General features: G+C 36.1%; 1 protein-coding gene across 2 annotated transcripts in view; it reads right to left on the bottom strand.

Annotated features, from left to right (window-relative positions):
- Positions 1-13249, bottom strand: part of RRP1B (ribosomal RNA processing 1B) — a 45561-nt gene that overhangs the window by 10771 nt on the left and 21541 nt on the right. For both annotated transcript variants that reach the window (XM_069074831.1, XM_069074832.1), the window contains 4 exons: positions 6378-6469; positions 1453-1550; positions 996-1015; positions 74-202 (listed from right to left, as the gene is read on the bottom strand). In XM_069074831.1, the coding sequence (XP_068930932.1) occupies positions 74-202; positions 996-1015; positions 1453-1550; positions 6378-6469 (339 nt within the window). The remainder of the gene's footprint in view (positions 1-73; positions 203-995; positions 1016-1452; positions 1551-6377; positions 6470-13249) is intronic.

Raw genomic sequence — 13249 nt, 5'->3', positions numbered from 1 at the left:
TCCAACTCTGAAATCCTGGGATCACTTTCCTACTTTCTGCACTTCATTTTTGTTTTTAAGCTTTACAGCTTACCTTTTTCTTTTTCTAATTTGGATTTCTCTGGAAGTTTGTTTCTTTTTTTTTTACGCCTTCCCCGACTAAGGGTATGGTCATCTTCATCTGCAGAAATGTCTTCAGGGAAATTGATTTGAGGGAAAATGCCTGCCAGACACAAAGTCATATACATCAATAATACTATTTCCCTAAGCATAGAGCACTATATAAACCTTTCATTCATGCCTTTCAGACATTCCATTCCACCCTACTTTTCTCCGGAAAGCCAGTACTCCCCTCATTTAAAAAGCAACATATCAGGAGGAAAACAATTTCATGGATTTATGAACCAATGAGGATTAATAGTCTTAGGAAAACTTTATTCCTGCAGTAAAACATCATACATCTCAGTCCTAAAATCTAGAGAGATCATGCTTGAGACTGAACAGATAACATTAGTATTTATATTTGTCAAACCTCTTACCAGACATGGTATAATTTTAGGACTAGCACATAGCAAATACGATGGTTTTAGTGATGCAATTGCCTTATTCCTTGAATTTCTGAAATCATAACCTTCCACCCTTCCTTCCTCATCTACTCTTTCCAGTGGAATAATGAATAATTTACAAATCTTCAGAAGAAACTTTGAAAGGTAATTCCTTCCTCCTAAAGACAGGACCAAACCTAAACCACCCTAAATCAATAAAATTGACTTCTTAATAGGATTCCCAAAAAAGCACTCTAAATATTCTATGGTATTTCTTAAAAATCAGGTCTCTCTTCTTGAAACTTATAAATTGGCTCCTGACAGTGGTAAAATGCAAGACATTATTATGGTATAAGGCTTATGATTAGGACATGTCCTAATAGCCACATTACAACAAGAAGTAGTTCCGTTTTTTAAAAAGAAACTGAATACTTGTAGAAGAACACTGTGTATGTTTAGTTCAAGTCTCACCTTCAGATAAATCTTGAAATCTAGAAGAAAAAAAAACACTTAAGATGAGTTCAATGTTGTATTCAAAAAAAAAAAAAAATTTTAGCAACAGTTATTTCCACAATTACCAAATTCCAATTTTGTTTAATTTTTTTTTAAGCAGTGGTGAGGGTTTGAAAGGAAATAGAAAGAGGAGCAGAAAAAAATGACTTTCTTTCTCTGGCACCAACCTTTTCATCTTTATTATAAAAGAGTATAAATAGTGGGGCCCCAAAGACATTGGTTACTTTTTCATCTGCTGGTCATAAACAGCCTAACAGCTTCATTTCACAACTATAATTCTAATGTTAAATAAAGTAAAACTCACAGTATATAGAACTGACAGTAATAATTCTGCACTGTGTTAATTAAGTCAGGGGGCCCTGGTAGTTAGGAAATATCCATAGCAAGTTTTCCATTACAATAAAAGAGGGCTTACTTTTTGACTAGTTTTGAGAGACGTCTCCTGTTGAAGGGTGGAGTGTTTTTCCTGCTCGTCACTTCTAGGAGTCGGTCAGCAACAGCTTTATAGTCAAACTGTTTAAAAGGAAAATTAAGCATAAAAATAAAAAAACCCACCTATTTCTGAACTTGGATTTAGCAATGGGAAGGACTTTAAAAGAATAAAAATGTAAGTTGAAGAAAGATTCAAAAGTCTCGGCTCTCCCTTTATCAGTCAGTAATTACGGTTATTTAATTTCTCTGGATCTGAGTATCTTCACTCAATTTAATAAACATTTATTTAGCATACAAAGAACAAGGGATACAAAAACTGAAGAAAATCAATTGCTGCCCTTAATATGCTCACAAATTCTTGAAGGGATTAATATGGATGCAGGTTAATATATTTGCACAATATGGAAGTCGGATTAGTTAATCTCTAGGATTACTTCCAGTTCTGAAATTTAACACTTGCCTTGCTTAATTATGAAACAGCAAAACTTTTAGAAAGGAACTTTTAGGGTTTTAATGTAAACTAAGTATTGGGGGAAACTTGCCCTTTTCTTTTTCCAAATGGAATCCACAAATGCAGAATTTTATCTAGGAATATTTGAAGATTGATTATAATGGTTTAATTAAGTTGTTAACATTTTTGAAACTGAATATTCAGTAATGTTTAATAGAACATAATAATTAAAGAAGTTTATTTCAAAATTTTTTAAAAATGGCACAGCATCATTAAATAAGCTCTTTTCAAAAATGAATGTCATAGAGAAATTTAAAAAGGAAAGCAGACTTCTGGTCAAGATGACTACCTAGAAATTGGGCACAAGCAAGTATTTTAAACCATGTGCCAAGATAAGATCAAAATACATAACATTACCTAGATATAAAGGGAGATATCACAAGACAATTGGAACATGGAACTACTTATCTGACTCATGGAGAGAACAATTTATGAATAAATGAGACAGAGAGCATTGTGATGTGCAAAATGGATAATTTCAATTATATTAAATTAAAAAGTTCTTGCACTAATAAAACTAATGTACCAAGATTACAAAGAAAGCAGAAAACTGTGAAAGCTTCATAGACAATTTGCCAGATAAAGATCTAATTTCTCAAATATATAAGGAACTTTATCAAATTTATAAGAATACAAGTCATTCCCCAACTGATAAATGGTCAAAGGATATGAACAGGCAGTTAAGTTTTCCATTGAAGAAATCAAAACTATAGTCATATAAAAAAAAGATACAAATTAGTATTGATGAGAGAAATACTAATTAATACAACTATGAGATATCTTATACCTATCAGACTGACTGGTTGAAATGACAGATGCCCTTCAATTGGGGAACTGTTAAACAAGTTGTGGTATATAATTATGATGTACTACTACACTATAAGAAAGGATGGACTGTTTGATTTTAGAAAAACATGGAAAAGACTTGGATCTATGATGAGGATGCTAGCCACCTCCAGAGATAGAACTAATAAATAGATGTATAGGATGGTTTTATACATACACATATATTTGTATATATAAATACATATGTATATCTGCATTTAATTGTAGCCTTCTCTAAGGCAGGGTAGGGAGGGAGAAAAGAAGTGCACAGCAGAGAAAAAAGAAAACTTAGAGGGAACCACAGAAGAGCTAGGTAGCTTTGAAAACAATGTAGAGTATTTATTACGTAGTTTTCCCCCAAAAAGTAAACAGTCTGAAATGGAAATTCATGGTTTTATATTGAATCCTCTCATTTATGTTTTGCTGTGTACATGGAAATAATTTTCTTCCCTCATTTTGCATTTAAGTTTAAACTGAATGAAAAAAAGACAGCCTGAATACAGGCTGACCTCTCAGCTCTGATATCTGTTACAGCAAAAACATAAAATTTGCAGTAGATCAAATAATGACAAAAAAAACACAAATGAAAAACTACAGTAAGAGATTTCTTCCACTTAGAACTAGGAAAAAAAAACCAACGGCAAGAAAAAGGTGCCAACAGCACAGGCCAATTAGCCAGCAGTCTCCTATAGGAGCAGAAAAGGACTAGAGACACATGGACCCTGAAATGCTGTGAATTCAGAGAGGGCCCTATGACAGCTGGAAACCTATAGCAGGAACCATAGATGCCATGTAACAGTAGTGAACAGTAGAGCGAGTGGGGAAGTGCTCAGACTCAACAGTCTAGGAGCCCAGAGACGCTGAGGTCCCTAACACTCCGTCATGAGGGGCCAAAGAACGGTAGTTCTTATCCTGGGGCCCATGAAAGTATTTTTGAAAAATATTTTGATAATTAATAATCTGATATCAATTTATAATTGGCTTTTGCTGCAATCTTATGTATTTTATGTTAGGCATTTAAAACCATTATTCTGGGAAAGGGTTCACAGGATTTATAAGACTATCCATGGTAATAATAATGACAGCATTTATAATTTCACTTGGAACTCTTATATTATTATCCTTATATTAATGATGAGAACACAGAGGCAGACAAGAGGGTAAAGTAACTTGCCCGTGGTCACACAGCTATTAAGTATCTGAAACTGGATTTGAACTTGGGTCTTCCTAACTCCAGGTCTGGTGCTCTATTTGTAGCACCACTTAGCTCCTCATAACACAAAAAAGGTTAAGAACCCCTATCAATTGTTGTTCAGTTGTTTCAGTCACTTCCAACTCTTTGCAACCCCATTTTGGATTTTCTTGGCAAAGATACTGGAGTGGTTTGCCAATTCCTTGTCCAGCTTATTTTACAGATGAGACAAACAGGGTTAAGTGACTTGCCCTAGGTCACAGACTTATTAAGTGTCTGAAGCCAGACTTCAGGCCTGGAGATCTATCTTCTGCACTACCTAGCTGCCCTAACCCCTATCTGACAGGACTCTTAAGTTCTACCATGCTGAACTTTCAAAGAGTCAGGGGTCAAAGCAGGAATATTGATAGCTCGCATTATACAGCACTTTTAGGTTTGTGAAGCACTTTACAAATATTATCTCAGAGGATCCTCACAACAATTCTGGGAGGTAGGAGGTGCTCCTCATTTTACAGAAGAGAAAATGAAGCAGGAGTTAAATGCCTTGCCTAGGGTGCCAACTATTAAGATAATGAGGACAGATCTGAACCCATGTCTTCCTGAGGTCTTGTGTGCTATTCACTATGCCATCTAATTGCCTCAGATAGACCAAGAAGGGCTGACCACCAACCCAAAAGGGCAGAAGAAGTGGAAGCCTGGACTTGGCCAGTCCCAATTCAGGAAATAAGGCTAGAAAGATGCACAAACCAAAGAAGACTTCAACCAGAAAAATGAAGAAATACTGCAAATCTAAAAAAATCCCCCTAAATAAGGAGAGAGCAACTCTGCAACAATTGCAAGAAGAAATTTAGAGGAAAAAATGAATTTTCTATAAGGACTACATGAATGCCTAGAAGAAATGAAGCAAGAGATTAAATAATAAAATAACTCCGCAGGAAAGAACTGGAAGAAGAATAAATAGCTTAGAAAAGAAAATGTGTGAACCTTACACAAGAAATGGACTCCCTGAAAAGAATGAAAAAACAGAAATCAATGACACCATGAAACATTAAGAAATATTAGGAACCCCACCCCCTCAAAACAGAGAAATGGGATAAAATATAAGATATATGATTATTTTAAAAATGACCTGGAAAACAGGTCAAGGAGGAAACAAAACAAAACCAAGAATTATCTGAAAGCCATGACCAAAAAGGGGCCTGGATACCTTATTTTAAAAAAAAAATCATAAATGAAAGGGACCCAAATCTGTGAGAACTAGAAGGCAAAGTGAAGATAGAGAGAATACACCAATGAATTCCTTCGTAAAAGGAACTCCAAATATTTGATGCTAAAACTCAGAACTCCCATGTTAAACATGTCAAGACAAAGAAATAGGTCAAGTGCGAAGGAACCAAAGTTAGGATCTCATATGACTTGGCAGCTTCTACCAAAAGATGAGAGGAGAATTTCTAATACAATATTCCAAAAAGCAAAAGATATAAGCTTACAACCAAGAGTAATTTAACCCGGAATGGAACTTTACCTCACCTCAGCTACAAAAAGAGATGGTCAAATCCTTCATTTTGCCATGACCCATATGTGCTCACCTTCCACATCTGTGAATTTTTAAATTACACTATCTGACTGTAATCTTGAGAGACTTCAGAATCTGATTAATGTCAACCATATGTCTTAACAGACAGAAAAAAATTTCTGGACATGGCAATGTATGGACTTTTTTTTTTAACTATGTTTACTATGGAATTTTTTTCCCCTTCTCTGTTCTTAATAGGGAGTTGGTTTAGTGGCTAACAATACAGCTAACATTTATAAAGTATTTTAAGGATGGCAAAGGGCTTTAAAAATATTCTTGTTTGATGCTCATGAAAACTGGTGGAGGTACTATTACTATCCTCATTTTAGAGATGAAGAAACTAAGGCAGACAGAAGTTAAGTGATTAGTCCAGTGTCATACCAGTGTACGAGGCTGAATTTGAACTTGAGTCTTCCTGACTCCATGTATAGTTCTCTATCCACTCAGCCACCTAGCAGACAACTTATTGGTTAGCAAGTGATACCAAAGGGGAAAAAAAGCCATTGAAACAGTTTTTCAAATGCACAGAATATAAGTTGTAGAAGGAAGCAGAGACAAATAGGGCTATTTTGAAAGTTATGTCTATAATTTATTACATACTTTAACAAAAAGGATAAAATATGAAAAAGGGATTTTGCTGTTAAAAATTAGAATTAAAAAATTTAAGAGAGGGAACACAGCATCCCACATTATTAACCTTATTGCTTAATTTTATTTGGCTCTGAATCAAATCAAGTAGGCTAATGATTTTCAGCTTATTAACGGTATATCTATATTCTATGTAAAGTGAAAAAAGTCACCAACCTGGAGAAGCGGACTTGTGTCTTCAGAGGTCCCATTGTCATCCTTTTCTCCTTCAACATTCCATTCATTTCTTGTTGAAAATTTGTCTGCTCCTGGCAAAACAAATCCAAGATATTTTACAAAAGGGATGAAATATCAAGTACCTAAGAATCACCATTTGTAGGGGAACCTAATAATTCAAGCAGAGAATTGATAGCTTTTAATGATTGTTTATAACTTCCCAAAGACTAAAACTTCTCCAGTTGTTCAGCCACTAGGGCTAAAGGTATGTCAGAGATATCACATATTTCTTCATCATCTTTATTTAGCCTGACTTTCTACATAAGCAGTGAAAATACACCATCACAAATTTCCCCTTTTAGAAATATTTCTATACTGCACATAGATCAAGGAAGAAAGAAAACAAATGTTTGTTAAGTGCTAACTAAGTTACAGGCACTATGTCTAAGCACTTGGGATACAAACATAAGCTAAAAGAAAGACAATTTCCACCCCCAAAAGAGCTTACATTCTAATGATAGAAGATAGCCTATAAAAGGGAGCAAGAAGGGGTCTTTGAGAGCAAAAAGAAGCAAGTGAGGGGGGAACATGACTTTGAAGTCCAAAGAAAGCCAGGAACGGCGTTAAGAAGAATAAACAGGAGAATAAAGTGTTGGCTCCTCCACAAAATACAGCTTTCAGGAATCATTCACCAATTGGTCTTGCAGAGGAATGGAAAGGGACTGGAGGGGGTACAGGCAGAAGGAGGGAGGCTGTTCTAGGTGTGGAAGCTCCACATTAGTGTGGAGACATTGAGGTAAATACCAAGATGAGGCAGCAAGAGGGGATATGGTTCTGAATTCCAGATAAAATCTGGTTTTTTCCTCTCTCTCACATTCATCCTGATAAGAATGCATTTGTGGTCTTTATAGCCAAGTATAACCTCTCAGCAAAAGTTTTAAAAATTCAAAGATGAAGCAATGATCAATAAAATCAAAGGGAAAAGATGTTAGATTCCAGGGCATGGCTGCACAAGATGATGATTATCTTGTTTATCTTTCTCCTTAAATCCTCCCCTCTTTCTAAATCTTTTATTTCTGTTAAGGGTACCACCACCCTCCCAGACATCCAGGCTTGCAACCTAGTTGTCATTCTGAACTACTCACTCACTCATCTCCTGCCCCATTATCCAATGTTGCCATGTCTTATTTCTTCATTTATAACATCTCCTATATGCCACCTTCTCCTCACCCACAAAGACACCAACCACTCTGGTTTAGATCTAGACTAGTCCATTAAAAAAAAAAAGCTTTTATATTACATTTCAAACTTTTAAAATTGTTTTCTTTTAAGAATTTTCAGGTATGACTTCTCTTTTCTCTCTCTCACTGACAAACAAACAAACAACCTGTTGCAAACATGTTTACTCAAGAAAACAAATTCCTGGATTAAGCCATGTCCAAAAAACACCCATGTTTCAATTTGCATTCTGTTTCATTAACTCTCTTGAGTTCATGAGATCTCTGGAGGTGAACAGCATGTTGCAGCATAAGTTCTCTGGAACTGTGATTGTCATTTCATTGACCAAAGTTCCCAAGTCTTTCAAAATTGTTTGTCTTTCCAATACTGTTTCTCTTGGTTCTGCTTACTTCACTTTGCCAAACAAATATTTCCAGGTTTCTTTGACCATGCCGCGAATGCTTCATTTTATTCACATATGATAATTTAATTGATGGACTCTCCTCATCTCCTCAGTTTTCATTTCTTTGTCACCATAAGATGCTATAAATTTTTTTGTACATGTCTTTAGGGTACAGATCTAGTAGCAGTATTACTGGGTCAAAAGGTATGCTCAGCCTACCTGCTGCAGAGGGCCTGCTCGCTGGTCTCCTTGTCTCAGGTCTTTCCTTACTCTCATCCATCTTCCATTAAACAGAAAAAGTTATCTTCCTGAAGCACAGATCTGACCACATCCCATAATTTCCTATTACCTCTAGGTTCAATCAAAAAGTCCTTCACAATCGGTCCCTTCCTGCCTTTTCAGTCTTCTCATACTTTATTCTCTTTCTATAATCTAGCGATCCTAGCTTTCTTGCAACTTTTCAATCAAGACACTTCATCTCTTGACACCATGCTGTTTTGTTGGCTGTCCCTAATGCTAGAATACACTCCCCCCACCTGGGCTTTCTTCAAGACTCAGTTCAAATCCCCCCTTCTACAAGAGACCCCTTCACTGCTTCTGCATTCCCTCTAAAGTTACCTCTCATTTATACTATATATGTCTTGTATAGTTTAAAATAACAGAATGTTATTTGCATGTTGTCTCTCCCCATTACACAAAATTCTTGAGAACAGGGACTGTGGTATTAATTATACATGTGGAGTAATGCAAAATATATTTCCATGTTAGCCATGGAGCAAAAAAAGAAAAAAGAAAGTGAAAAAAATTATTTTTCAATCTGCACTCTGACTCTATCAGTTCCTTCTTTGGAGGTGGACAGCATTTTTCATCTTAAGTCCTTTGGAATTTTCTTGGATCACTGCATTCGTCAAAACAGCCAAGTCACTCATAGTTGATCATTGTATAAAATTGCTGTTACTGTGTACAATGTTCTCCCGGTTCTGCTCACCTCACTCTGCCACTCACTCACTCACATCAGTTCATATGAGTATTCCCAGGTTTTCTGAAATCATTCTGCTCATCCTTTCTCATAGCATAATATTCCAACAAAATCATATACCACAATTTGTTTATCCATTCCCCAACTGATGGGCATTTCTTCAATTTCCAAATCTTTGTTACCACAAAAAGAGCTGCTATAAATATTCTGTACACAGAGGTCCTTTTCCTTTTTTCCTTGATTTCTTAGGGGTATAGATCTAGCAGAGGTATTGCTGGTTACATAGAGTTTTACAGCCCTCTGGGCACATTTCCAAATTTCTCTCCAAAATGGTTGAACTAGCTCATAACTCCACCAATAAGTGCATTAGTGTCCCAACTATTCCACATTTTTCATTCTTCTTTTCTGCCATGTCAGCTGATCTGATAAGTATGAAATAGTACCTCAGAGTTGTCTTAGTTTGCATTTCTCTGATAGCAATTTAGAGAATTGTTTTCGTGACTATAGACAACTGTGATTTCTTCTGAAAACACTGCCTCTTCATAACCTTTGACTATCAATTAGGAAATTAAGTATAATTTTTGAAACACAAACATGGGACACAAAAGAAATCTAGTACTTTTAAGGAAGCTGAGTGGGTTAAATAATGAACAAGGTGTAATGAGAATGGGAATTTGAATATCTTCCCTGCCCCTTAATAGACCTAGGGGGAAGTATGAAGACCTCCCCTACTTTGAAAGTAAACTCTTCCCCCTGAATGTAGTCATAAGGAGCCTGTGGTGGGAGGAATTTGCTGAAGGGAAGCAGAGCCCACAGGAAACTGGTAGTCAGAGCTAGCCAGACAGTGGGGGAGAGAGGAGGACCTCAGGCAAGGAATCAGATAGGCTCGTGAGTAAATCTTGACCTTGTATTGGTTTGTGGGGAGGCTGAAGGATGCTGTGGCTCTCTGAATATTCCATCATGGAATCGGCTTACTGGTTTGGGGATTGAGTTTTCTGGTGTCTGAATAAAAGCTTCAGTTTTATCCTCTATCTGGAAAGTTTGGTATATTTTGCGATTGAACGTCATACAATACTTATAGTCATGGTCTTTATTGTGATTGTGGGCACTGTAAATATTGCACTGACGCTACACAAGTACTTACATTCTAAAGGGGCAGAAGAGACAGGTCTCCCTTTAGAATCCTACTTCTTTAAGATTCACAGTGAGTAAAAAAAGACAAATGCAAGGCTTAGATGTGGTTTTACTGGTTTTAAGATTAGTTTTATTGGTTTTAATAAGAGAAGAAATAAAAATAAAAGGAAATAAAAGGAGAGAAAGGAATAAATTAAGGCAATAATGAGGAAGAATGGGAAAGAATTTACTATTTCTCACAACTGGGTCATCCAAGATAAAAATATATAAACATAGAGAAGGGAGTAGGTATCCATCCACAGACGTCACTCTTATTTAAAGTGGACAAAGATGGTTGAACACACACAGACAAACACACACACACACACACACACACACACACACAGAGTGTAGAAATAAAATAAATTCAAAAGGAAAACAGATGGGTATGGAGAAAGGGGAATTTAAGAACCAGGGATTAGGAGATGTCATGAAAGTATGGGCAGAGAAGTGAGATAAGACCACAATTACAGACTATTAATGTTGATCTTATTTCTTATCTTTCTTTACCTTTTTTTGGGGGGGAGGAGGGGAGTATAGGGGAGGACAGGTCAAAGAGCAGAAAATTATATAGAACATATGATAGAATATAATTATGAATGTGAATGGGATGAACTCATCCACAAAAGGGAAAAGGGTGGCATAATGGATTAGAAAAAGGAATCCAATAATATGTAGAAACATTTGAAACAAAAATTCACGCAGAATTAAAATGACTATATAAAAAGAAAAACAAAAACACAAAGCTGTTTATACAGTTTGACCTAGAGATACATCCCCTAAGAGATAAAATAAAAGAAAGAGTCCATGTGTATACAAATATCAATAGCAGCCCTTTTTATGGTAGCAAGGGGCATGTCCATCAATTGAAGAAAAGATAAATTATGTTTTAAGAAAATAACAGGGGGCAGCTAGGTGGCGCAGTGAATAGAGCACCAGCCCTGGAGTCAGGAGGACCTGAGTTCAAATCCGGCCTCAGACACTTAATACTTACTAGCCATATTACCTTGTCCAAGTCACTTAACCCTAATAGCCCTTCCCTTCCCCTCCAAAAAGCAAAACCCCCCAACAATAACAACAAAAAACCCCCCCAAAACCCTAAAAGAACAAAAATACAAAAACAAAACAAAAAAAACCTGGACTATTATGCTGTAAGAATGATGAAAGAGATGTATTCAGAAAAACCTGGGAAAATCTGCATGAACTGATGAAGAGAAAAACAAGCAGTTTAAACAATTACTACAATAACATAAAGGAAAATAACTTCAAAAGATTTCATGATAAATGCAATGACCTATCATGACTTTGGTAGACTGATTATTAAGCACACTTCCTACCTCTTGTTTATAGTTTATAGCTGTAGAATGAGAATTATATTTTCAGGCACAAAGTATGATTTTATTTGTTTGACTATACTTATAAGGGAGGTCTTATGTTAGGGTGTGGGCCAAAACTAGAAATGATAAATCTCCGTCCTCCCCCCATCCCCCCCGCCAAAGAAAAAGAGCATCTATGGATCATTAAGCAACTATAAAGAGAGTAGGAAGATCAGAAGAGGATATAAACAAGAAGAAAGTCCTGGAACTTGCGTGTTAAATTTAATACACAATTTAAAAAAACTGTATAATAGATCACAATATTATATTCTTTTTTACATATTAAAATGGTCATCTCAATTTTTGTCAAGTTCATAAAAATAAATTTTAACAAAGAAAAAGTCAAACTCATACTTCCGTAGATTTAAGGAGAAAGATAATCCAAGTCAATAAACATTATTAGCATTTTTTCCCCAATTATGCAAGCCAGGTAGACTTGAACATCAGCAGAAGAAAAAACAGGGATTCACTGGATTCTCTGTATAATTTAAAAAGTTCAAACTGATGCCAAAAACGTTTAAATTGGCAAGGCATTCAAAATCCAAATTGCTTATCTTGCTTGATATATTGCATTTGTTGGTAATTATGGAATACCTTTTATTTTCTAGTTTACATCATTCATTTCCACAAGATTTAGATTTGCAAATTTTCTCCCCATTTTTCCCCTACCCACTAACCCCAAAGTAGCGACCCCACTGGATATCCCCTCCTCCAATCTGCTCTCTCCCTTATCTTCCTCCATATATCCTCCGATTTTTCAGTAGGGCACGGTGGATCTCTATGCCCCAGTGCCTGTATATCTTATTTCCCAGTCGCATGTAAAGTAATAATATTAATATTTTTAAACATTTGATTTTAAAACTTTGAATTCCAGATTCATTCCATTCTTCCCTTGTCACCCACCCTTACTGGGAAGATAAGCAATTCAATATAGGTTGTACATGTGTAGCTATGCAAAACATTTCCATAGTGGATATGTTGTAAAAGACTGACTATCTTTCCCTCCATCCTATCCCACCTCCCACTTGTTCTATTTTCTACTTTGATCTTGTCCCTTTTCAAAACTGGGTGCTTCCAACTTCCCTCCCCCTGAGCCTGCCCTCCCTTCCATCATCCCCCCTACTCTCCTATAGGGTGAGATACCCTATTTGGTGTGTATGTCATTCCCTCCTCAAGCCAAATTCAATGGGAATAAGGTTGACCCATTGCCTTTTCCCTTCCTGTTCTTCCTCTGCATTGTAACCCTTGCCTCTTCTATATGATAGTTTACTCAATTCTCTCTCCCCATCTCCTCTCGTTATACTCCTCTTCCACCTCTTAATTTCACATTTTAAGTATCATCCCTTCCTATTAAATTGGTTCTGTGCCCTGTATCTATGTATATCTGTCCACATAAATACAAACACTCACATATGTATTCATATGCCCATATACCCTCCTATACATATATATGTATACACACACACATACACTTCTATTCCCTTCAACTATTCTCATACTGAGAAAAGTTTCATAAGTTACAGTTATCGTTTTTCCATGTAGGAATATAAATCGTTCAACTTTGACAATCCTTAAGTTTTAAATTGGCAAGGCATTCAAAATCCAAATTGCTTATCTTGCTTGATATATTGCATTTGTTGGTTATTATGGTACCCCTACACTCTGCAGGCCAGGAGCTGAAGATGCCATGTGGTGCTGGCTGAGCCAAGGTGTCTCAGTGGCT

This window comes from Petaurus breviceps, unplaced genomic scaffold, assembly GCF_028583685.1.
Source record: "Petaurus breviceps papuanus isolate PSGF00001 unplaced genomic scaffold, PetGlider_PUasm1.0 90897, whole genome shotgun sequence".
Classification (NCBI taxonomy): domain Eukaryota; kingdom Metazoa; phylum Chordata; class Mammalia; order Diprotodontia; family Petauridae; genus Petaurus; species Petaurus breviceps.
Note: the sequence above shows the minus strand (reverse complement) of the source record. Positions and strands in the feature narration are given on the sequence as shown.